The 25,171-nt window shown below is 41.1% G+C and overlaps 1 protein-coding gene across 2 annotated transcripts in view; it reads left to right on the top strand.

Annotated features, from left to right (window-relative positions):
* LOC140191461 (unconventional myosin-Id) overlaps window positions 1–25,171 on the top strand; it is a 591,692-nt gene that overhangs the window by 346,580 nt on the left and 219,941 nt on the right. For both annotated transcript variants that reach the window (XM_072248895.1, XM_072248894.1), the window contains one exon: window positions 21,907–22,130. In XM_072248895.1, the coding sequence (XP_072104996.1) occupies window positions 21,907–22,130 (224 nt within the window). The remainder of the gene's footprint in view (window positions 1–21,906; window positions 22,131–25,171) is intronic.

Below are 25,171 nucleotides of genomic sequence, written 5' to 3'. Positions count from 1 at the left end.
TGCCGATGACACAGCAGTGGTGGGGCTCATCGCCAACAACAATGAAATGGCCTACAAAGAGGAGGTGGAAGAGCTCAAGGCCAGGTGCCAGGCAAACAACCTCTTCCTCAATGCCAAAAAGACTAAGGAGATAATCGGTTATCAACTTCAGGAGAACTCACACCACTCAAACCCATCTTTACATCAGTGGCACAGCGGTGGAAACTGCGAGCAGTTACAAACTCAAGGGAGTGTGCATCTCGCACAACCTCTCATGGTCCCAGACACATCCTACACAGTCAAGAAAGCTCACCAATGCCTCTACTCTCTGAGGAGGCTGAAAAGAGCTGGCCAATGAATATCTATGCTTACATCATTATACAGATGCACAGTAAAGAGCATCCTAATGTACTCCATCAGTGCATAGTACGGAACTGCAGTGGACAGGAAGGCTCTCCAACGGGTAGTCAAAATGGCCCAATGCATCACTGGCACCAGCCTGCCCACCATCAAGGACATAGATGCAGAAAGGTGCTGGAAAAGGGCCAGTAACATCATGAAGGATCCCACCCACCCTCCTTATGGACTGTTTATCTCACTCCCATCAGGGAGGAGGCTGCATAGCATCCACGCCAGGGCCACCAGATACAAAAACAGAATCACGTTTATTATCACCAGCATGTGTCATGAAATTTGTTAACTTAGCAGCAACAGTTCAATATAATACATAATATAGAAGAAGAAAAAAAATAAAATAATAATAAAATAAATTAGTAAATCAATTACAGTATACGTATACTGAATAGATTAAAAATCGTGCAAAAACCAGAAATAATATATATTAAAAAAGTGAGGTAGCGTTCACGGGTTCAATGTCCATTTAGGAATCAGATGGCAGAGGGGAAGAAGCTGTTCCCGAATCGCTGAGTGTGTGCCTTCAGACTTCTGCACCTCCTACCTGATGGTAACAGTGAGAAAAGGGCATTCCCTGGGTGCTGGAGGTTCTTAATAATGGACGCTGCCTTTCTGAGACACCGCTCCTTGAAGATGTCCTGGGTACTTTGTAGGCTACTACCCAAGATGGAGCTGATTAGATTTACAACCTTCTGCAGCTTCTTTCAGTCCTGAGCAGTAGCCGCCGCCACCCCCCCCCCCCATACCAGACAGTGATGTAGCCTGTCAGAATGCTCTCCACCATACATCTGTAGAAGTTTTAGAGTGTATTTGTTGACAAACCAAATCTTTTCAAACTCCTAATAAAGTGTAGTTGCTGTCTTGCCTTCTTTATATCTACTTCAATATGTTTGGACCAGGTTAGATCCTCAGAGATCTTGACACCCAGGAACTTGAAACTGCTCACTCTCTCCATTTCTGATCCTCTATGAGGATTGATATGTGTTCCTTCATCTTACCCTTCCTGAAGTCCACAATCAGCTCTTCCGTCTTACTGACGTTGAGTGCCAGGTTGTTGCTGCGAAACCACTCCACTAAGTTGGCATATCTCGCTCCTGTACGCCCTCTCGGCACCACCTGAGATTCTACCAACAATGGTTGTATCATCAGCAAATTTGTAGATGGTATTTGAGCTATGCCTAGCCACACACGTGTACATAGAGTAGAGCAGTGGGCTAAGCACACACCCCTGAGGTGCACCAGTGTCGATTGTCAGCGAGGAGGATTTGTTATCACCATCTGCACAGATTGTGGTTTTCCAGTTAGGAAGTCAAGGATCCAATTACAGAGGGAGGTACAGAGGCCCAGGTTCTGTAACTTCTCAATCGGGATTGCGAGAATGATATTAAATGCTGAGCTATAGTCGATGATCAGCATCCTGACATAGGTGTTTGTGTTGTCCAGGTGGTCTAAAACTGTGTGAAGAGCCATTGAGAGTGCATCTGCCATTGACCTATTGTGTCAATAGGCAAATTGCAATGGGTCCAGGTCCTTGCTGAGGCAGGAGTTCAGTCTAGTCATGACCAACCTCTCAAAGCATTTCATCACTGTAGATGTGAATCATTAAAGCAGCTCACGTTATTCTTCTTAGGCACTGGTATAATTGTTGCCTTTTTGAAGCAAGTGGGAACTTCTGCCTGTAGCAGTGAGAGATTGAAAATGTCCTTGAATACTCCCACCAGTTGGCTGGCACAGGTTTTCAGAGCCTAACCAGGTACTCCATTGGGACCTTCCGCCTTGTGAGGGTTCAACCTCTTTAAAGAGGGCCTAACATTGTTCTTTGAGACAGAGATCACAGGGTCATCAGGTGCAGCAGGGATCTTCACAGCGGGCATAGAAGGTGTTAAGTTCATACGATAGTGAAGCATTGCTGCCATTCATGCTATTGGGTTTCGCTTTGTAGGAAGTAGTGTCTTGCAAACCCTGCCAGAGTTGTTGTGCATCTGATGTCACCTCCAACCTCGTCCAAAATTGTCTCTTCACCCTTGAAATAGCCCTCTGCAAATCATACTGGATTTCTGGTACAGGCCTGGGTCGCCAGACTTGAAAGCCACAGATCTAGCCTTCAGCAGACGACGCACCTCCTGGTTCATCCATGGCTTTTGGTTTGGGGGAACGTACAGTAAGTCTTTGTAGGCACACACTCATCCACACAGGTTTTAATGAAGTCAGTAACAACTGCAGCATACTCAAACCAGATTCAAAATTGAATTCCTGAATACAGTCCAGTCCACTGATTCAAAGCAGTCCTGCAGGTGCTCTTGTGCTTCCCTTGTCCAAACCTTCTTGGTCCTCACTACTGGTGCTGCAGTCTTCAGTCTCTACCTATACTCGGGGAGTAGAAGTACAGCCAGGTGATCAGACTTCCCGAAGTGAGGGCGTGGAATAGCACGGTGAGCATTCTTGATGGTGGTGTAGCAATGGTCCAGTGTGTTGTTTCTTCTAGTATTGCAAGTGATTCATTGATGGTAGTTGCTTAGTGATTTTTTTCAGACTGGCCTTGTTAAAATCTCCCAAAACGATGGTGATGGCATTAGGGTGTGCTGTTTCGTGCATGTTGATCCCATTGCCCAGAATATCCAAAGCCTGATTGACATTGGCCTGAGGTGGAGTGTAAACTGCTACCAAAATGACCCCAGTGAACTCTCATGGTAGGTAAAATGGACAGCACTTTATTGCTAGATATTCCAGGTCTGGTGAGCAGAATTGGGTCAGCACTGATATATTTGTGCACCAAGAAGAGTTGATCATGAGGCATACTCCTCCATCTCTGCTTTTGAGAGACTCTATGGATCTATCCTGACAGTGTATAGTAAACCCATTGATCTGAATCGCTGCATCAGGTATGGAAGGAGTTAACCAGGATCCTGTGGGGAAAAAAGGACACGTGGTCCTAATGTCCCTCTGATTCAGCACCCTAGCGCTGAGATCATCAATTTTATTCACCAGAGACTGCACGTTTGCTAGCAAGATAGTCGGTATTGGGAGTTTAAAACCCCGTTTCCTTAAACGTACTTGTAATCCTGATCTACAACCACTTTTCCTGCATGGAATCCTACAAGGACCAATCTGTTCCAAGTCAGCATTTTTAACTATCAGTTTTAAGCAGTGATAGTTCATTTAAATGCATTAAGACATCTTTGTTGACTGTACTGACCTTGGAAGCAGTTGTGCTTTTTAGCTGTATCAGGCTGAAATGAGAATATTTCATCGTTTCCATTGAGGGTTCTGCTGCTACACAAGTCGCCTTGAGGTGCCTTGGAAATAGAAACAGTTACTATCCCGAAACAACAAGGCTGATCAACACCTCCACTTACTAACCAATCCTTCCATACCCCAACCACCACTACTTTATCATCTGTCAATCACCTTATGTATAGATATTCCTGTGCCTAGCATCACTTTATGGCATACCTTCAATGTATATAAGAAATCTAATGCATTATATACTTCTTATTATGTTCTTTATTTTTTGTGGGGGTTTGTGCTGAATCGGACCCAGAGTAAGAGTTATTTCATTCTCCTTTACACCTGTTTAAAAATGACTAAACAATTTTGAATCTTAAATCTATCAGAGTCTGTACACAATATACAATCTGAAATTTGTACTTTTTACAGCCACCCATGAAACAAGAAAACCCATAGAATGAATGATAGAAACATTGAAGCCCTCTCCTACTCACTTCGCCCAAGCAGCAGCAAAAGCAACTACCTCAGCAATGGCAGAAGCCCCAAAGAGTCCTTGATCCAGAGTCCATCAAAACTACAGTCCACAAACCAGCACTTTGGTATCTCAGATAGGCTTTCTCCCAGCGAAGGAGAGAGAGGTCATTCCAGAAACAACAACAGCAGAGACCAGCAACTTGCTGTTCCAGTGTTACAGTCTTCTGAATTGCTTCTCCAAACCCCCATCTCTAGGACCAACAGGCGAGACAAGAGATAGAGAGCAGGGGCTTTCCTCTGACAGCCGGCAACTAGCAAACACGCCACCTGCTGTCTCAGTGTTCCAGTCTCAATGTTTCAGTCTCCCACGGTGCTTAAGTTGACTAAATTGGTGAGGATCAGGGTAACCACAGGGCCCCTCCCTGACATCTGACCTATCAGCCCCAATGGTGTAGATCAGTCTGAAAACACACCACTTGCAAAGAACTATAGCTTGAACTGTAGATCACGGACTCTGACAGAACCACTTGAGTAAAGCAAAATAATTGCACAATATAACAGGGATTACATCAATAAATTAAAGTTAAAATTACATTTATTATCAAAGTTTGCATACCATACACAACCTTGAGATTCATCTCCTTATAGGCAGTCACAAAACAAAGAAACCCAATAAAAAACATTTTTAAAAAAAGACCAATGTGCAGAAGAAAATCAAAACATGCAAACAATAAAAATAAGCAAATAACATTCAGAACTGAAGTTCACAGAAGTGAGTCCACAGCCAGTCATCGCTGCAGTTGGCCCAGGAACCCATTAGTTGCAGGCCACAGACTCAGTTCAGTGCAGAGACGAGTAAACCTCACGGAGCATCGAACTGAACACTGGCCTGCCGCTGACACCCTGATCTTTTCAAGCTAGACCACACTTAAATCAGCCAAACCTCTAGGAAATTAGTGAATTCTCATCAGAGAAATCATGGGAATCCATTCAGCTAGATCACAGTGTTTTAATTTATCCCTGCAGTCACTGTCCACAGAACCCTAATATCTGCTCCTACCTTATCCAGGTGATGGCTGACCAGCTACATCTTGGCATTCATCCATTTGATCCTAATGATGCACTGAGTAACTTTACTCCTGAAGCCTCTCAACAGCCTTTGTTAAAATACTGTATCTGTTTCAAAAGCCATTTGTTGTATCAATGCCAAGATAGAGAAGCAATTAGTCATACAGATCTCTTTCACAAGTTCATTTTGTTGATAGTGTTGCATTCTCTTTTAGAACTGGAAATGAATCCATGAGCCAAAAATCAGGTATATATCTTTCCAATGTCACAGATGTATCATTTAGTTTATGAAATACTTACAATTAATTTTCCATTTATTTATGCTTTTGTGCAGAGAAGGTAGAAAAGTAGCTTTTTTGCTTTCTGTATCTTTATCAGCACCAACTCCACTTTCTGACTGATTCCAAGAAGAATAGGATGTGTCCTTCAGCCATATGATGGGTATTTTGTAATTAAAATGCTCCATCAGTGCAACCCACTTCAGCTGTCTACCCTAAAATTGTTAACTTTTCAAAGAATGTGAAACAATAAAGTGTTGAAAATTGAAACTCAAGCTCTCTGAGTACATCAGATGCTTTTAGATTACTTTCAGATACCTTATAAAAGTGCAAGCTGTTCAGTGATCAGTTTAAATGTTAAATTTCATATAAAGCCACATACTTCCTGTTAAATTGCATAAACTCCCTATAATAATTTTGTGGTGTTCCATTTCCTTTCTGTATGCCATCTCTGATGACATACTGGCACTGTTATATTTTTCCCATCTGGAAATAATCATAATTTATGTGCTCCCTACTTGCATTTATAATCATTTTTGTATCGGTATTAATCCCCGAGGCAGTTCCCCCTGTGAGTCCTCACATTGATCTTTTTTAACCTAGTTCTATCTACATTTTATCCAAGGCTCATTCTGTCAAACTGTATAGCTGTCTCCTGTCCAGTTTTTCCCTTTAGCTAAATTGCTGTTTTTCTGATACCCAAAGTGAGGTCTTTGTTGGTCAGGGTCAACCACGGATATTGCAACCTAGTTATCTAGATACGCAAGCCAAGGTAGTACGATATCGAGAGCAAGCTGTTGGCCATGTAGCAGGCTCTCCCTTGCCACACACGTGATGAACCCTCAGGCACGGCAGATACCGATACACTTTGGCACCAGCAACGTCACAGGAGTTGCCAATCAGCATTGAACTCAATGTAGGACTGCCTTAGGGACCCCAACTATCGATTTTCCCCCTCCAAGTTTACACCTAAAGCCTTCCCCATGAATGGGTATAGCCGCAAGGCAGCGGAGGTTTGAGATCAGAATTTTCCCTCCTCCTAGGTGAGCTGCCAACCACAGCTGACGAGCCATATCTACCCAAAGCAATTGGTTTTAAACCAGCTTTGCCCTTGTCAGTACAAACAGTTCCGCCGGGCTGAGTAGCTAAGCCTCATGTGAAAGTCAGGAGCTGGACTTGGCTACCAGAAACTCTTTGAGGCGCAAGTCATTGGGAGCATTTAAGAGATAGTGACAGCTTATCCCCAATACCACCCTCAGCTATAACAACCTTAAGGAACCAAAATGTACAGTAACTTGAGTCAAATTAGGTCTTTAAATTCTAGTTAAATTAGGCACAGAGACTTGGCTACCATTTGTTTATAAGACCATAAGACATAGGAGCAGATCTAGGCCATCTGGCTCATCGAGTCTGCTCCGCCATTCAATCATGGTTGATCCTTTCTTCTTCTCCTCCTCAACCCTAGTTCCTGGCCTTCGTCCTGTAAGATTCCAACTGCGCATAATTTTACCTGAGCCTACCCAACAATTTTCATCCTACAAATCTCCATTTGCCCCAACAGTCCATTGATGGAGTACATATTATGAATCTAACCGGGACTATTTCATTTGAAATGTGGAGCTGCAATTACCCAATCGCCTTAAAGACATTTTCTTGATTGGGAAAAAATCTATATTTAATCTAAGACCTTGAAATATTGAAAGGAATTGCCATACCTATTAAGGGAATGAAACCAGCCCTCACTAACCAATTTGACTGGTGTAATCTGATTCCACTTCCATATAATGTGATTTACTTCAAATGCTGATTGATATGACTGCCAAGTCACTTGGTTGCAAGCTGTCATCACAGAATTCAAAAATATAGGATAGACATAAGGAGCAATGAACTCAGCACTGAATCAGGAAAAATACTAGGCAAGCTCTGTCCACCAAATTCATCCACATTTACCATCTGATAACAAGATGTGGCATTGTGGCATTTTACTTCCTTATGGACTCCACATGCCATACATATTCACCCTTTAGCATCAAATAATGTCAAGCAACTTCTTACTGATTGCCAACTATTACACATTTTGATCACAACGTTTTCACGTTAAGTGACTCTTAGTGAAGGCTCTGTAGGCAGGAACAGAAAAATCATGTGCAGTATACTATAAGTGAAGCTTGCCAATACCTGTCAACCAGGAATGATTTGGCTAACATTGCTAGTTTGGAGCTGCATTAGCAGATAGAGTCCTAGAATCTAGGAGTCACAGAGCACTCCAGCACAGAAACAGGCATTTCTAGTGTTTCTAAACTGTTACTCTGCCTAGCCCCATTGACCCATACCTGAAACATAGCCTCCCATACTCCTCCAAACATCTCTTAAACCAGGGGTCCCCAACCATTATGCCATGGACCAATACCATTAATCAAGGGGTCTATGGACCCCAGGTTGGGAACCAGTCTTAATTATTGCAATAGAACCCACATCCACCACTTCCACTGGTATCCCATTCCACTCTCACCACTCTCATAGAAGTTTCCTCTCAGGTTTCCCTTAAATAGTTCATCTTTCACCCTTAACCTATGGGCTTCTACTTCTCCTCTCACCTAGTCTCAGTGGCAAAGCCTGCTTGCATTTACCTTATCTATACTCCACATAATTTTGTATACTTCTCTCAAGTCTCCCCTCATTCTCCTACTCTCCAGGTAACAAAGTCCTAACCTATTGAACCTGCCCCTATAACTCAGGTCCTCAAGTCCGAGCAACATTCCTATAAGTGTGCCCTCTATTCCTTCAATCTTATTGATGTCTTTCCTGTAGATAGGTGACAGAATTGCAAACAATGTGCCAAATTAGGCCTCACCAACATCTTGTACAAATTTAACATAACATCTCAACTCTTCTACTCTATACTTTGATTTGTAAAGGGCAAGTGCTAAAAGCTTTCTTTATGACCCTATCTACATGTGAAGCCACCTTCAAGGAACTAGGGATCTGTATTCCCAGATCCCTCTGTTCTATTACACTCCTCAGTGCCCTGCTTCACACTTGTTGCATTAAAATTCCATCTTCCATTTTTCAGCCTTTTTTTTTATGCTGATCCAAATCCCATTGCAAGTTTTGATGGTCCTCCTTGCTGCCTGCTAGGCCCCAAATCTTGATGACATCTGCTAATTTGTTGATATAGTTTACCACATTATCATCCAGATCATTTATATAGATGACAAACAACAAAGGACCCAGCACTGAACCCTGTGGCGCACCTCTAGTCACAGGCCTACTAGTCAGAGGCAACCATCTACTACCACGCTGGCTTCTCCCACAAAACCAATGTCGAATCCAATCCAATTTAGTACCTAATCCCGAATGCCAAGTACCCGAACCTTCTTGACTAAACCCCCCATATGGGACCTTGTCAAAGGCCTTGCTGAAGTCTATATAGACATCATCCACTGCTTTCCTTCATCAACTTTCCTAATATCTCCTTGAAAAACACTATTAAGATTGGTTAGACATAACCTACCATGCACTGATGAGAGCAAACTAATTTGGGCAAATAAAGTCCACATGTTCCCTGTCACAAAATGATCTAGCTACAAAAGTATGTCAGGGACCACACTAATCCTCATGGCAAAAATTAAGTTTTGTTGCAGCATGAAATATAACATAACCTACATGTTAAGTAGAATAGGCCAAGACAATAGCTCATAAATAGGAACCCAAAATACTCCACGAGCCACCAGTTGCAAACTGCTACAATATGTATTTGTATAGGAAATATTTCAGCATTCTTTCAGTAAGCAGTTGCCACAAGGAAGTCATCAAGTCATCACCGTAGAATGGAGAGAAAAAGATTAGTGCTGAATACATTTAAATGCTGGCATCTTAATTATCTAATTCAGTAAAATAATTGACAAAATGCTTTTGTTATCATTGTTGATGATGAAACCGGATGATTTATTTTCATTTAATGCATACAAAGAGTTCCTTCATGACCTTTAAGTTTGTCTAGGCCAAATGTTTTACTAGGCAGAGGTGACAGGACATTAAATTAACTCAAAGTTTAATTTTCCTTGATTGTCTTTGAACTTTCTTTCCTGCAGTTAATAGAGCTTAGTTTCCTTCAGGGAGTTCTTTAAAAAGTGTAAATGAATTGAGAGAGAAATATGGATAAGATGAGAAGGGAAATGATGATTATGCTAAGAACCTTAAATAAGGGAGGGAGGGAGGGAGGAGGTTCAAGTGGAGCACAATGCTATTTGATTAAGTAGGGCAAATAGGAGGATATATTTTATATCATTCTCTGTTCTCTCCTGTGATTTTTTTTGCCTGTCATAACAATTAAATGCTTTTTACAAGGTTGAGCTTAAAAACAATTAGACTATTTGAACTGACCACCACAATAAATGACCTCAATAATATACCTTACTGCAGAGGCTGAAAATACCACTTTAGTGCTCATTTCTACAACTCTGCTTTCATTTTCTTTGCTGAAAATTAAAATGTCCATAATTATTTTTAGGAAAGCAACATGAGCATGATAGAAGTTTTTTTTTGCAATGATATCTGAAAGTGGTATAGCTGTCACATAATGAAGAGTCCTCCATCCCTTCCTGTGTCCCTATAGAGTTATGATGCCAAGACATACCGTAAGTAGGTTAATTTGTCACTGCAAATTGTCCTGTGATTAGGCTAGGCTTAAATCATTGGGTTGCTTGGTGGCGTGTCTCAGTGGACCAGAATGGCCTGCTGCACACTGAGGCGCTAAAATAAGTAAGCAAATATACAAAATAAAGAACAGCTGGATTGTGTAGCCTGTTGAAGTTGAGATGGCTTATATAATGTCAACATGATGAAATAGAAGTGTACTGAAACATTAGACAGCAATTTTTAAAATGCATCAAATTTTTCATCTGTTCAACAAACCAATTTGGTGTATGGTAGACCCGCAGAGCTGGTAAATGAGTGGAAAATCTTTTGGGTATAAAAGGAATAAGCCAAGACTTAAAAGCAATAAGATGTTAACCTCTGACCTCCAGCAAAGCCTCACAATTGAACACTTGCTGATAGAAAGGGAGGCTGCCATTTTATTATTAACCCAACCAGATCTTTGTTTTCAAAGTTTCATATGTGTCATAACTTGGTTTATCACAGATATCTGCAAAAGAACAGAATAATTGACATTTTTAAGTTGCATTGGTGCTTTTATTTCCTCCAATTTAGTGAGATACATAGTATAAGGAAATGCTTAAAGTTAGAATAGGCTTCCAGTCAAGCAGGGGGTGCAGATCCATGATGATTCCTTAAGTGGCTGGCAGTATTTCCCAATGTATTAAAACTCAGTTGGAATGCAAGCCTATAGACATCCAAATCCAGTATGGGAGACCTCATGTCTCCATAGAGTGCCCCTAGCCATCCATTTTGGGCTTTATGTGAAAGGCTGCATCTGTTTGCATTTTATCTTACATTTCTATGCAGAATAGGTTAAGGGTTTTGAAACACATACATGATTATCTCTGGATTTTTAACTGAGTTATTAGCTACTGTTCCCCCATTCATAAAACACAAGTTAAAGTATAAAATATTTAACCAGATTTTTGTTAGCAACAAATTTTAAGTACGTTTGTAAAAGCGTCATTGTCAAGTTTGCCAATAACATGACAATGGTGGGGCTCATCACTAAGACCGATGAGACAGTCTACAGAGAGGAGGTGGAAGAGTTCGAGACCTGGTTCCAGGCAAATAATCTCTTACTCAATGTCAGCAAGACAAAGGAGATGGTTATGGACTTCAGGGGAAATTGCATCACTTTCACCTCCTCTTTACGTCAGCAGCATAGCAGTAGAAACTGAGCAGTTTCAAACTCCTGAGAATGTATATTGTGCACAACCTCTCTTGGTCCCAGAACATATTCTACCCAATCAGGAAAGCTCACCAATGACTCTACTTTCTGAAGAGGCTAAGGAGGGCTAGACAATACAATCTATACTCAAGTAATTATACAGATGCGCAATAGGGAGCTTCCTAACAGCTGCAGCACTGCTTGGTATGGAAACTGCACTGCAGCCCACAGGAAATCTCTACAATGGATTGTCAAAGCTTTCCAGTGCATCACCAGCACCAGCCTACCCGCCATCAAGGACATACTGTATATACAAGGTAGTGCCAGGAAAGGGCCAGTAACATCATGAAGGATCCCACCCACCCTGCTCATGGACTGTTTGTCCCACTCTCATCAGGGAGGAAGCTACATTGTATCCTCACTAGGACCACCAGTCTCAAAAACAGTTACTTACCCTAAGCAGCAAGGCTGATCAACACCTCCACCCACTAACCCACCCCTTCACAGCCCTAACCACCACTACTTTATCATTTCCTGTCAGTCACCTTAAGTTCAGACACTCCTGTGCCTAGTGTCACTTTATAGGCATACGATCAATGTATATAAGCTATCATATGTACTGTACTTAAAGTCATTGTATTTTTATTATTGTGTTCTTTATCCTTAATGGCTCTTTTTTGTGCTGCGTTGGATCTGGAGTAACAATTACTTTGTTCTCCTCTATGCTTGAATATGGGAAATTTGATTGAACAGTCTTAAATCTTGTAAGGCAGTGCCTTTACTCTGTAAGTTTTGTAAAGAATATCCTAACTAGTTGTGTTATGGTCTGGTATGGGAACAAAAAAGGCTACAAAGAGTGGTGAATACAGCCCTCCGTCAAAGGCAATGGCCTCCCCATCATTGACCCCATTTACATGGAGTGCTACCACAAGAAAGCACCATCTAGGTCATGCCTTTTTGTTATTTTATTATTTGTGCAGTTTGACTTCTTTTGCGCATAGGTTTTTTTTGTAAGTCTTTGTATGATTATGTATAGTGTTTGTAAATTTTTTTTTGTTCCTGTAAGAATGGTTGCAAGAAAATGAATCTCAAGGTAGTATATGCTTACATATATATCTCACTTACTGCCTGTTAAATCGCTGGCATTTAGAGCAGCAATGAAGGTCCTCCATCTCTGGCTATGTTCAGGGTTTCCTTCATCGTGTCAGAAACTTCTTCTCGGTTTTCACTACTGTCCCAGTTGGAGACTCAGGAATACCACCGTACTCAGATGTAGAAAGGATTCTTCATTGTTGTTTCCAGAACAATCGAGTTTTACCACTCAGGGTTGTTAGCCCTGAGCTGAACCCCCAAACCTGGAGGACTGGTGGACCACCTTTAGATCTGTTTGGTATGAGTGACCCTACCAACAGCCAAAGGTTCATTTATTATCAAAGTATACAACTTGAAATTCTTCTTCAAAGCATAAAGCCCTGACTCCAGCCAGTGCCTTTGAACTTTTCTCTGGAGAGTATTGAAGATATTCAATTACTGCTGCTCGTCTCCATTTTCATGATTATTATAGAAACCATAGAAAAACTACAGCACAGAAACAGGCCGTTTGGCCCTTCTTGGCTGTGCCGAACCATTTTCTGCCTAGTGCCACTGACCTGCACACGGAAGATCTACAATATGTTCTGTCTGGTTCCACAATAAACTTAGTACCAAAGAGCCTACTGTTTAAATACAGAAATATTGTAGATCTTTCATTGATAATTTTAGATGGAAGCTTCATAAGAGGAATGTGTTTTATATGCATTTGCTTCTTTGCTCTCTGCTATAGTTGCAAATAATTCAGTCCATGAGCAAGGAGAGAATAAGTGAGATAGTAATACATTCTCTTCTTGGTTTGAAGGGAAATAGCATCGCATCTGAAAATCATTTCATAGCAGGATAAGCTACTGATCTATTTTGTTTAAAATAAACTTAACCTTAGAACAGAATATCATTGGTAAAATGTAAAAAGAATGCAACAGTGAAAATGAAGCCCTTGCATGAATCTTATGCCAAATATCCTGTGTATGGAAAAACATCTTAAAGCAGTGTGAACTCATCCACAAGGAGCTAATCTACTATTCTACTGTTTCATGTCTATTATCCTAATCTATTATTTGTCAGGAAAATTCCTTAATAAATGGAATCCAGTAGTCTGAAACTAGCAGAAGGAGCTTCAATGGACCAGATAGTCAATAACTTACCACATGCCTTTTGTTTGGCTCCTGCAGGGTTCCTTTGGTAACAGTTAACTTTTGCAGTAGCAGGGATCCTCAGCTGCCTGCTGCCACAGCTTTTCCATAAAACAGGGTAGATAATGAGATGATGTTAGACCTCAAGTAGTGCAACCTGATGTCCCATCCGCAGATGATTACTCTGGACTACAGTGTAGCACAGTTCCCTAACTCATAGAGTTGCTTCCTCGAATGACTGACATTTAGTCTTGACTTCTGGTGCTGTGTATGTGGAGTTTAAACTTCCTCTGGATGCTCCAGTTTCATATCACTTCCCAAAGATGTGTGGATAAATGGGCTAATTGGCCATTGTAAATTACCCCTTGTGTGTAATGAGTAGTTGAATCTAGAAGAGAGTTGATGGGAATATATACAAGTATAAAAGGGTTAAGGTGGTATAAGAGTAATGTTAGATGCTTGATGGTCAGTCAGCACAGACTCAGCTTCAGAATCAGTTTTTAAAAAGTGAGGTGGTGTTCACGGGTTCAATGTCCATTTAAGAATCTGATGGCAGAGGGGAAGAAGCTGTTCCTGAATCACTGAATGTGCCTCCTTCCTGATGGTAACAATGAGAAGAGGACATGTCCTGGATAATGGGGGTCATTAATAATGTCTGAGGCACCACACCTTGAAGGTGTCTTGGATACTACGGAGGCTATTGCCCATGATGGAGCTGACTAATTTTGCAACTTCCTGTGGCTTCATTCGATCCTGTGCGGTAGCCAACCCCCGCCCCCCCCATACCAGACAGTGATGCAGCCTGTCAGAATGCTCTTCACGGTACATCTATAGGTGACAAACTCCTCCTGATGAAATACAGCCGTTGTCTTGCCTTCTTTATAACTGTATCAATATGTTGGGACCAGGTTAGATCCTCAGATCTTGACATCCAGGAACTTGAAACTGCTCACTCTCTCCATTTTTGATCGCTCTATGAGGATTGGTATGTGTTCCTTCATCTTACACTTTCTGAAGTCCACAATCAACTCTTCGGGCTTACTGACGTTGAGTGCAAGATTATTGCTGTGGCACCACTTAACTAGCTGGTATATCTCACTTCTGTATACCCTCCCATCTCTTTTTGATATTCTGCCAACAATGGTTGTATTATCAACAGATTTATAGATTGCATTTGAGCCACAAGAAAAGTAATTGAGCAATCATGGGTATAGAGGGAGTAGAGCAGTGGGCTAAGCACATATCCCTCAGTATGCCAAAGGGCCTGTTTCCATGATATGTGATGCAATGATAATTCCTGCTGGTAGTGGGACTTTTGCACTGTTTCTTGGTGCCTCTGACGAGTAACAGTGGAAATACATAATTGGGATTCGGTGGACATGAACGGGACACCCAGATGGTACTTTGCCTCCCAGGTGCCAGGGTCAGGGATGTCTCAGATCGCATCCATTCAGGCTGACTGGAAGTGGACTGAGAGCGGTAAGCGTAAAGGAGTTGGGGACTTTCTGTTTTGGTTAACAACGGATGGTGCAATCCTGGTCATATTACGATCGAGGAATGTGTTTGTAGCCCGGATATTGAACTTTTTGCTTTTGGACTCCAGCCATATTCCACCGAGATACAACACTGGGCGTCATCAGAGGTTGCTCCTGCCTGCGGCCATCAAATTTTGCAGCTCCTCCCATGGAGGGTCAGACACCCTGAGCCAATAGGCTGGTCCTGGACTTATTTCCATCTGGCATAGTTTGCATTTTGTTGTTTGTTTGTGGTTTTTGTATTTCTACATTTATGCTCTATTCTTGGTTGGTGCAGCTGTAACAAAACTCAATTTCCCTCGGGATCAATAAAGTATGTCTATGTCTATCTATGTCTATTTTGGAGAGGGACGGGCAGCAGTCAGATGTCCTTGGTACATATTGGTACCAATCACATAGGAAGGAAAAGCAATGAGGTCCTGAAAAGAGAATTTAGAGAGCCAGGTAGAAAGCTGAAAAGCAGGACCTCCCGGGTAGTAATTCCTGAATTGCTGCCTCTGCCACGCGCCAGTGAAGGTAGAAACAGAATGATTTGGCAGATAAATGCGTGGCTGAGAAGCTGGTGTAGGGGGCAGGGCTTCAGGTGCTTGGATCATTGGGGTCTCTTCTGGGGGAGGTATGACCTGTTCAAAAGTGACAGTTTGCAACTTAACCCGAGGGGGACCGATATTCTCGCAGGCAGGTTTATTAGAGCTGTTGGGGAGGGTTTAAACTAATTTGGCAGGGGGGTGGGAACTGAAGTGAAGAGACTCAGGGAAGGACGGATGGTAAAAAAGTAAAGATGACGTGCAGCCAGATTGTCAGGAACGGCAGGCAGGTGATGGGACTTAGTTGCAGCCAATAAGCTGAGTATCAAACCATTAGGGATGCAGAGTCAGAAAGGATAGCAAATACGGTACTCAAGGTGTTGTATCTAAATGCACGTAGTATAAGAAATAAGGTGGATGACCTTGTTGCAGTATTACAGATGGCCAGGTATGATGTTGGGGCCATCACTGATTCGTAGCTGAAGGGTGGTTGAAGTTGGGAGCTGAATGTCCAAGGTTACACATTATATCAGGTGGATAGGAAGGTAGGCAGATGGGGTAGTGTGGCTCTACTGGTAAAGAATGGCATCAAATCAGTAGAAAAATGTGACACAGGATCGGAAGGTGTTGAATCCTTGTGGGTCAAGTTAAGAAACTGCAAGTGTAAAAGGACATTAATAGCAGTTATATACAGGCCTCCCAACAGTAGCTGGGATGTGGACCACAAGATACAACAGGAAAGAGAAATGGCGAATCAAAAGGGAAATGTTATGGTAGTCATGGGAGATTTTAATATGCAGGTCAATTGGGAAGATTAGGTTGGTAATGGATCTCAAGAGATTGAGTTTGTTGAATGCCTAAGAGATGGCTTTTTAGAGCAGTTTGTCATTGAGCCTACTAGGGGATCAGCTATACTGGATTGGGTATTATGTAATGAACCGGAGGCGATTAGACAGCCTAAGGTAAAAGGACCCTTAAGAACCAGATGTCATAATATGATTATGTTTAACTTAAAATATTTTAGGGAGAGAGTAAAGTCTGACGTAGCAGGGATGTCAGCAGAGCAGCAATGGCATGCGTTTCTAGGAAAATGAGGAATGTGCAGGACATGTGTATTCCAAAAATGAAGAAATACTCAAAATGGTAAAATAGTACAACCGTAGCTGACAAGGGAAGTCAAAGCTATTGTAAAAGGAAAAGAAAGGGCATATACAACAGAGCAAAAATTAGTGAGAAGATAGAGGATTAGGAAGTTTTTAAAAACCTACAGGGAGCAACTAAGAAAAAAATCATTAGAAGGGAAAAGATGAAATATGAAAGCAAGCTAGCAAATAACATCAAAGTGGATAGTAAAAGTTTTTTCAAGTATGTTAAAAATAAAAGAAATGAGAGTGAATATAGGACCGCTAGAAAATAAGGCAGAAGAAATAATAATGGGGGACAAGGAGATCGCTGATGAGCTAAGTATTTTGCGGCAATCTTCACTGTGGAAGACACTAGCAGTATGCCTGATATTGTAGTGTGTGAAGGAAGAGAAGTTGGTACTTTTATGGTAACAAGAGAGAAGGTGCTCAAAAAGCTGAAAGACCTAAAGGTACACAAGTCACCCAGACCAGAGGAACTGCAAAGAGGTTCTGAAAGAGGTAGCTATAGAGATTGTGGTGGCATTAGAAATGATCTTTCAAAAATCATTGGATTCTGGAATGGTGCCAGAGGACTGGAAATTTGCAAACATTTCTCTACTCTTTAAGAAAGGAGGAAGGCAGCAGAAAGGAAATTATAGACCAGTTAGCCTGACCTCAGTGGTGGGGAAGATGTTAGAGTCAATTGTTAAGGATGAGGTTAAGGAGTACTTGGTGACACAGGACAAGATAGGACAAAGTCAACATGGTTTCCTTCAGCGAAAATCCTGCCTGACAAACCTGTTGGAATTCTTTGAGGAGATTACAAGTAGGATAGATAAAGGGGATGCAGTGGATGTTGTATATTTGGACTTTCAGAAGGCCTTTGACGAGGTGCCACATGAGGCTGCTTACCAAGTTAAGAGCCCATAGTATTACAGGGAAGTTACTAACATGGTTAGAGCATTGACTGATTGATAGGAGGTATGTTGAAAGGCTTCGACAGAGTAATGTGGAAAAGACGTTTCCCATGGTGGGAGAGTCTAGGACAAGAGGGCACAGCCTCAGGATAGAGGGGTGCCCTTTCAATACAGAGATGTGAAGAAATTTCTTCAGCCAAAGGGTGGTGAATCTATGGAATTTGTTGCCACATGCAGCTGTGGAGGCTAGGTTGTTGGGTGTACTTAAGGCAGAGATTGATAAGTTTTTGATTGGACATGGCATCAAAGATTATGGGGAGAAGGCCGGGAACTGGGGTTGAGGAGGAGATAGAATAATAGGATCATCCATGATTGAATGGCGGAGCAGACTCGATGGGACAGATGGCCTAATTCTGCTCCTATGTCTTATGGAAATAAAGTACATAAGTATAGTACTTTATAACAGTCAAACTTATTCGAAAATATATTTTTAAATGCATTTAACATTGAAACGCATTGGTATGCCCAAGTTGGTGCAGTCTTTCATTAATTCTGTTATGGATATTATTCTATTTTGGATTTATTGAGAATGTCCACAAGAAAATTAATTGCAGGGTTGTGTATGGTGACATCCATGTACATTAATGATAAATTTACTTTGAACTTTGTACGAATAAAAGCTTAAAAGAAAACCAAGTATTTTGATTTATCATTTTAATCAAGGGCAATAATCCTAGTCCTTGGAATAGGGTCACACTTGTCTGGTAGTTTAATAGTTAGTGCAAGGCTGAGCAGCCGGTTTAGGGAATGTTTCCTTCCCTCCACTCAAAGATTAGGAATCAGCTGAAAATTCTGGGGAACTCAGAGATGAATAGTAGTTGTGATGTATTAACATCCAGTGCGTTCTGCATTTGTGCGCAGAGTACTTACTTTATACTTTATTGTCGCCAAACAATTGATACTAGAACGTACAATCATCATAGCGATATTTGATTCTGCGCTTCCCGCTCCCTGGATTACAAATCGATAGTAAATATAACAAATTTAAATTATAAATCATAAATAGGAAATAGAAAAATGGAAAGTAAGGTAATGCAAAAAAACCGAGATGCAGGTCCGGATATTTGGAGGGTACGGCCCAGATCCGGGTCAGGATCCGTTCAGCAGTCTTATCACAGTTGGAAAGAAGCTGTTCCCAAATCTTGCCATACGAGTCTTCAAGCTCCTGAGCCTTCTCCCGGAGAGAAGAGGAACGAAAAGTGTAAAAGTGCGTTGTCTGGGTGGGTCGTGTCCTTGATTATCCTGGCAGCACTGCTCCAACAGCGTGCGGTGTAAAGTGAGTCCAAGGACGGAAGATTCGTTTGTGTGATGTGCCGTGCCGTGTTCACGATCTTCTGCAGCCTCTTCCGGTCTCGGACAGGACAACTTCCATACCAGGTTGTGATGCACCCCAGAAGAATGCTTTCTACGGTGCATCTATAAAAATTAGTGAGGGTTTTTGGGGACAGGCCAAATTTCTTTAGTTTTCTCAGGAAGTAAAGGCGCTGGTGGGCCTTCTTGGCAGTGAACTCTGCTTGGTTGGACCAAGTCAGGTCATTTGTGATATTGACCCTGAGGAACTTAAAGCTTTTGACCTGCTCCACTTGCGCACCACCGATGTAAATTGGGTCATGCGGTCCGCTACTCCTTCTGAAGTCAACAACGAATTCCTTCGTCTTGTTGACATTCAGGGATGGGTTATTGTCTTTGCACCATGCCACCAGGTTCTTAATTTCCTCTTCGTACTCAAACTCATCATTACCGAGATACGGCCTACAATTGTTGTGTCATCAGCAAACTTATATATTGAGTTCGACGGAAACTTAGCTACACAATCATGGGTGTACAGTGAGTACAGCAGGGGGCTGAGTACACAGCCTCGTGGGGCACCGGTGCTCAGAGTGATTGTATAGGAGAGCTTGTCCCCTGTTTTTACAGCCTGGGTCCTGTCTGTGAGGAAGTTGAAGATCCAGCTGCAGATCTGAGTGCTAAGGCCCAGGTTCCGGAGCTTAGGAATCAGTTTATTTGGAATGATGGTATTAAAGGCAGAGCTGTAAGCAATGAAAAGTTCCCAGTTGCCATTACCACAATCTCGTTCAATAACCACCTGCAGCATATCCATTTGAAAATTAGAATTAATTGTATTGCTCTTCCAAAGAGTCAGAATTAAAAAAAATTATAGACCAATAGCCTGTTTATGTGCTGCACAATTGTGGAAAATTGTTTTATGGTTACAATTTCTTTCGAGCATGCACCAGTACTTGAACCTAAAAATCTCTTGTCATATGGCTCAATTCCTGTCAGTCATTCCCGGTCAACTCTGACAGAAATCAACATGGCTCAGATTTCAAACACCTGAATTTCAATGAAAAGTCAAGCTGTTTTAATTAAAACACCCTCACCTGAACATTTTTCTTGTTAAACAACTTTTTATGTGTGGCTCAGTAAATAGGTACCTTCTGGTTTCCATTTACAAAATTCCCAGTATTAAAACCAATTCAAAATTGAAACCAAATTATTATTTTGGTTGTGTACAGAAGACACTGCATTACAGGGGATGTGGCTGTGTTCCTAGAAAACGGTCCATATGTGGGAAAGTATATAGAACATAGAATAGTACAGCACAGTACAGGCCCTAACCCTGCTTCCCATATAACCCCCCACCTTAAATTCCTCCATATACCTGTCTAGAAATCTCTTAAACTTCACTAGTGTATCTGCCTCCACTACTGACTCAGGCAGTGCATTCCACGCACCAACCACTCTCTGAGTAAAAAACCTTCCTCTAATATCCCCCTTGAACTTCCCACCCCTTACCTTAAAGCCATGTCCTCTTGTATTGAGCAGTGGTGCCCTGGGGAAGAGGCGCTGGCTATCCACTCTATCTATTCCTCTTAATATCTTGTACACCTCTATCATGTCTCCTCTCATCCTCCTTGTCTCCAAAGAGTAAAGCCCTAGCTCCTTTAATCTCTGATCATAATGCATACTCTCTAAACCAGGCAGCATCCTGGTAAATTTCCTCTGTACCCTTTCCAATGCTTCCACATCCTTCCTATAGTGAGGCGACCAGAACTGGACACAGTGCTCCAAGTATGGCCTAACCAGAGTTTTATAGAGCTGCATCATTACCTCGTGACTTATGAAAGCTAACACCCCATAAGCTTAGGTATGGTATGGTAGCAAAGGAGGTTTCAGTAAGGGCCAAAGTTGTATTGTAACTGCAATCACCCAGCTAAAGGTTGTTAAAAGCAAGAGTTTTGTTTGCAAATAAAATGATAATCTGAACAGCTGCAATGTTGATTAGTAATTGTGGATATGCTAATGGAATCCAGGAAAGCCACAGTGGCTTCTCACCCATTCTGTCGTCCTGGGGTTGTTGGATCTCAGCCACTGACAAAAGGTGATAATTTTTAAATATTGAGAATCGGTAGAGCAGCCAACCAAAAGACTTCATAAAGAATTTTTCCTTGAAGAATTTTATACAGTTTACAAGTTAATGAAAACCAAGGATCAACTCACCATACTTTGTTGATGATAGAATGGGGCAAAATAGTCTTGTGGAAGGAATTTGGTAAGGAAGAGAAAAAGTACTTTTCCATACCTGAAATAATCTTAAAGCTGATTCAGTCTGAATCAAGAAGTTCCTAATTTCAGTAAATATGTTGGAGGGCCAAAGTAATGATGTGGAAATGGCAAGTGATCAAAGACCTATTAAGGAACTATTTATTGGGTCTTTATCAACATACCCTTATAGTTCAATTTGAAACGCAAGGTTTTAGTTGGCTCTATCTTGGGTACTAGCCTACAAAGTACCCAGGACATCTTCAAGGAGCGTTGTGTCAGAAAGGCAGCATTCATTATTAAGGACCTCCAGCACCCAGGGCATGCACTTTTCTCACTGTTACCATCAGGTAGGAGGTACAGAAGCCTGAAGGCTTCAGTGATTCAGGAACAGTTTCTTCTCCTCTGCCATCCGATTCGTAAATGGACATTGAAACCTTGGACACTACCTCACTTTTTTAAAATATATATTATTTTGTTTTTTTGCACAATTTTAATCTATTCAATATGTATACTGTAATTGATTTATTTTGCTTTTTTTTTCCTTCTGTGTTCGGCATTTCACATCACATGCCGGTGATAATAAACCTGATTCTGATTCAAAGATACTTAAGCTAATTTGGGCATATCTGCTTGTATTTTATGTAATTGGTAGAGTTCTAGTCAATTTTCCTTAATTAAATATCCACTTTCTTTTATAGGTCTGGAGGGGAACCATAGCTCGACTTCGCTATAAACGCACAAAAGCTGTCTACATTATCATAAACCATTACAGGAAGTACAAGGTGAAATATTATATCCGGGAGGTAGGCAGGCGTTTCCAGAACATTGGAACCATGAAGGATTATGGTAAACATGTGAAATGGCCAACTCCACCCAAGATCCTGCATAAATTTGATGAAACATTGCAGTCTGTTTACCAAAGGTAAAATGCTGACCAGCATTATCAATGTGATTTAGTGATTGTGTAGCATACACCCTTAGATCTCAAAAACCACAAATAATTATTATCACAGTTGCTCACCAGCTGAGTTATTTTGTGGATGGTCTTTGCAAAATTGAACAAGACTCTTATTTGCCAGGAGATTTTCCCTGAATTCTATCAAGTGATAAGTCACATAGACATGGGTAGAGATGTGAACCTTGGCTGTTAGTGGGACAGCTTAAAAAGACGTAGTGTTTGTTGCTTCTGCAAAGTACTTCACATTCTTAAAAGGTCAAAATTCCCCCCAATGATTGAATAGAGACTGAAATTAGTTGTTGAAAGATTTTCTCATGAGCAGAAGAACTTGTAGTATGACGTCTAGTCAATACTGTAGCATTGGGTTTTGACCACAAATTTGTGAAAATGAAAGTTAAGGGTTTACTGTACTGACATTTGAAATTCTAATTGTTTTTGCCCTGTAACTTTTGCTTAAGATTTAACTGTGGTTTATTCCAAACTTTAAGTAGATTCCATTATCACAACTTGATCATTTGAGTTAAAATTTACATCTTCCATTTTCATGTGTCTAATGAACTATATTGAAATTTGAAGAAATTCTATATTTGGTGATTTACCCCAATATGCAAAATAAGTGGTGTGCAACCTCATTTTATCAGTTCAGAACATATTGTTTACCATTGCTTTGACAACTTCATCAGTTCATGGCTATCAAATTTGACCATTTGATCAGGCATCTTTAGGATTATATAATAGGCTAACTACAGCACAATACTCAAATTAAAATACTTTATTGATCCTAAAGGAAATGACTGTATCACAGTAGTATTACAAATGCACAGATATACAGATACTAGAAGAGAATTGAGAAAATTTTAAAAAGTTACATTAAAAATAAGATGTACAAGATTTACAAGTCAAATATTACAAGATTTCCAGTTCACACTAATAAAATGGTAGTGCATTTAGAGTATTATACAGTAATGAGTGCACATCCACACTGTCCAGATAAGTGATGGTAGTATTGCAGTGTCCAGGACAGCAGGTTGTGGTAAACAGAGGTTAAAAAGTCCAACAGGAGGGGGTCATCACTTCCCCCGCTATAGGTTGACTTATTATAGAGCCTAATTGCTGAGGGCAAGAATGACCTCATGGAGCTTCTCTTTGGAGCAGTGCAGTTGTCTTAGTCTATTACTATGAGTACTCCTCTGTTCAGCCGAGGTGGCATGCAGAGGGTAAGAAACATTGTTCAGAATTATCAAGATCTTCCATAGGGTCCTTTTCACAGCCTCTAGTATGTCCAGTTTGACTCCAATAACAGAGCCAACCTTTCTAATCAGTTTGAGCCTGTTGGCATCACCCGTGTTGATACCATTGCCCCCAGCACACCACTGCATAGAAGAACATGTGAAGGAAAGGTCTGCATACTCCAAAGGACCTCAAGTCTCCTCAGGAAGTAGAGGTGACTCTGGCCCTTCTTGTACACAGCTTGAGTGGAGGACCAACACAGAAGTCTACCATCCAGGTGCACCCCCAAGTACTTATACCACATCCGCGTCCTCACCATCAATAGTAACAGGAAGAACAGAATCAAAAATTCTTTATCAAGCTTCAGGATATACTGTATAACAGCTTTAGTTTGCAATGTGTAAACAGTTCATGTAAGAGATACAGATAAATGCAATATCTTTGAAGTGATTTCAGAAATATTTTACTGTAGACTGAAAAAATTAACTATTTATAAAACTATAATATATAAACAGTGTTGGCATGTGGCCAAGTGGTTAAGGCATCAGTCTAGTGATCGCTAGTTTGAGCCTCAGCTGAGGCAACGTGTTGTGTCCTTGAGCAAGACAGTTAACCACACATTGCTCTGCGACGACCCCAGTGCCAAGCTGTACCGGCCCTAGTGCCCTTCCCTTGGACAACATCGGTGGTGTGGAGAGGGGAGACTTGCAGCATGGGCAACTGCTGGTCTTCCATACAACCTTGCGCAGGCTTGCGCCCTGGAAACCTTTCAAGGCACAAATCCATGGGCTCACGAGACTAACGGCTGCCTATAAAATATATAAACAAACCAAAACTACTCATGTTAGGAATAAGCTTTGCTGAAAAATCAAAACTACCCCAGAGGATAAGTGGAGAAAAAATAGTTAGTAATTTTGCCAATAAAACTCCATGCCTATAAATGAGTAGCAATCATGCAGAATTTACAGTTTGCTCTATTTTTATTCATTTTTGGGAACATGGTCACCTCTAATAAGAGCAGTATTCCTTGCCCAACCCCATTCCTAAATGGACTTTGAAGCTTTGAAAACTACCTCACTTTTTTTAAAAAACATACAGTATTTCTGTTTTTTCACATTTTTAATAATCTATTCAATATACATAATTGATTTACTTGTTTATTTATTACGTTTTATTTATTATTATTTTTCTCTCTCTGCTATATTATGTATTGCATTGAACTGCTGCTGCTAAGTTAACAAATTTCACGTCACATGCCGGTGATAATAAATCTGATTGTGATTCTGATTTGCCCTAGCGAAAGTGGTGGTGAGCCATCATTTTGAGTTGCTGTAGTTATCTCCACAGAACAGTTATAAAGGAGTTCTAGGATTTGGATCCAGCAACAAAAGAACATTGATATGTATCCTTATCAGGGCGCTGTGTGCCATGGGGGGGGGGGGGGGATCCTTGCCATATCAATGCACCTGCAACTTTCGACTTTGTATTAGGTTTGAGAGGTGCTGGTGCAGTAAACTTGTGGGGATATTTTTGGAACTACTTCCTTATGTATAATTACATGAAAGAAAATGAAGATTTTGCCAAAGTTTTTCAGTCTGAGGATTTCATTTACAGTTACTCTACTCAGTAGCCAAGAAGCTCAGAAAAAAAAGATCAACTAACTCTAGTCACTGACAGAGTCACTTCTGGTACTAAACCAATTTACTTGCAGATTACAGTGCAAGTTTGCTTTAACTTGTGCCCATGTTTAAATAAAATACCAGCCTGAATGATGA

Source organism: Mobula birostris, chromosome X, assembly GCF_030028105.1.
Source record: "Mobula birostris isolate sMobBir1 chromosome X, sMobBir1.hap1, whole genome shotgun sequence".
NCBI classification, from domain to species: Eukaryota; Metazoa; Chordata; class Chondrichthyes; order Myliobatiformes; family Myliobatidae; genus Mobula; species Mobula birostris.
Note: the sequence above shows the minus strand (reverse complement) of the source record. Positions and strands in the feature narration are given on the sequence as shown.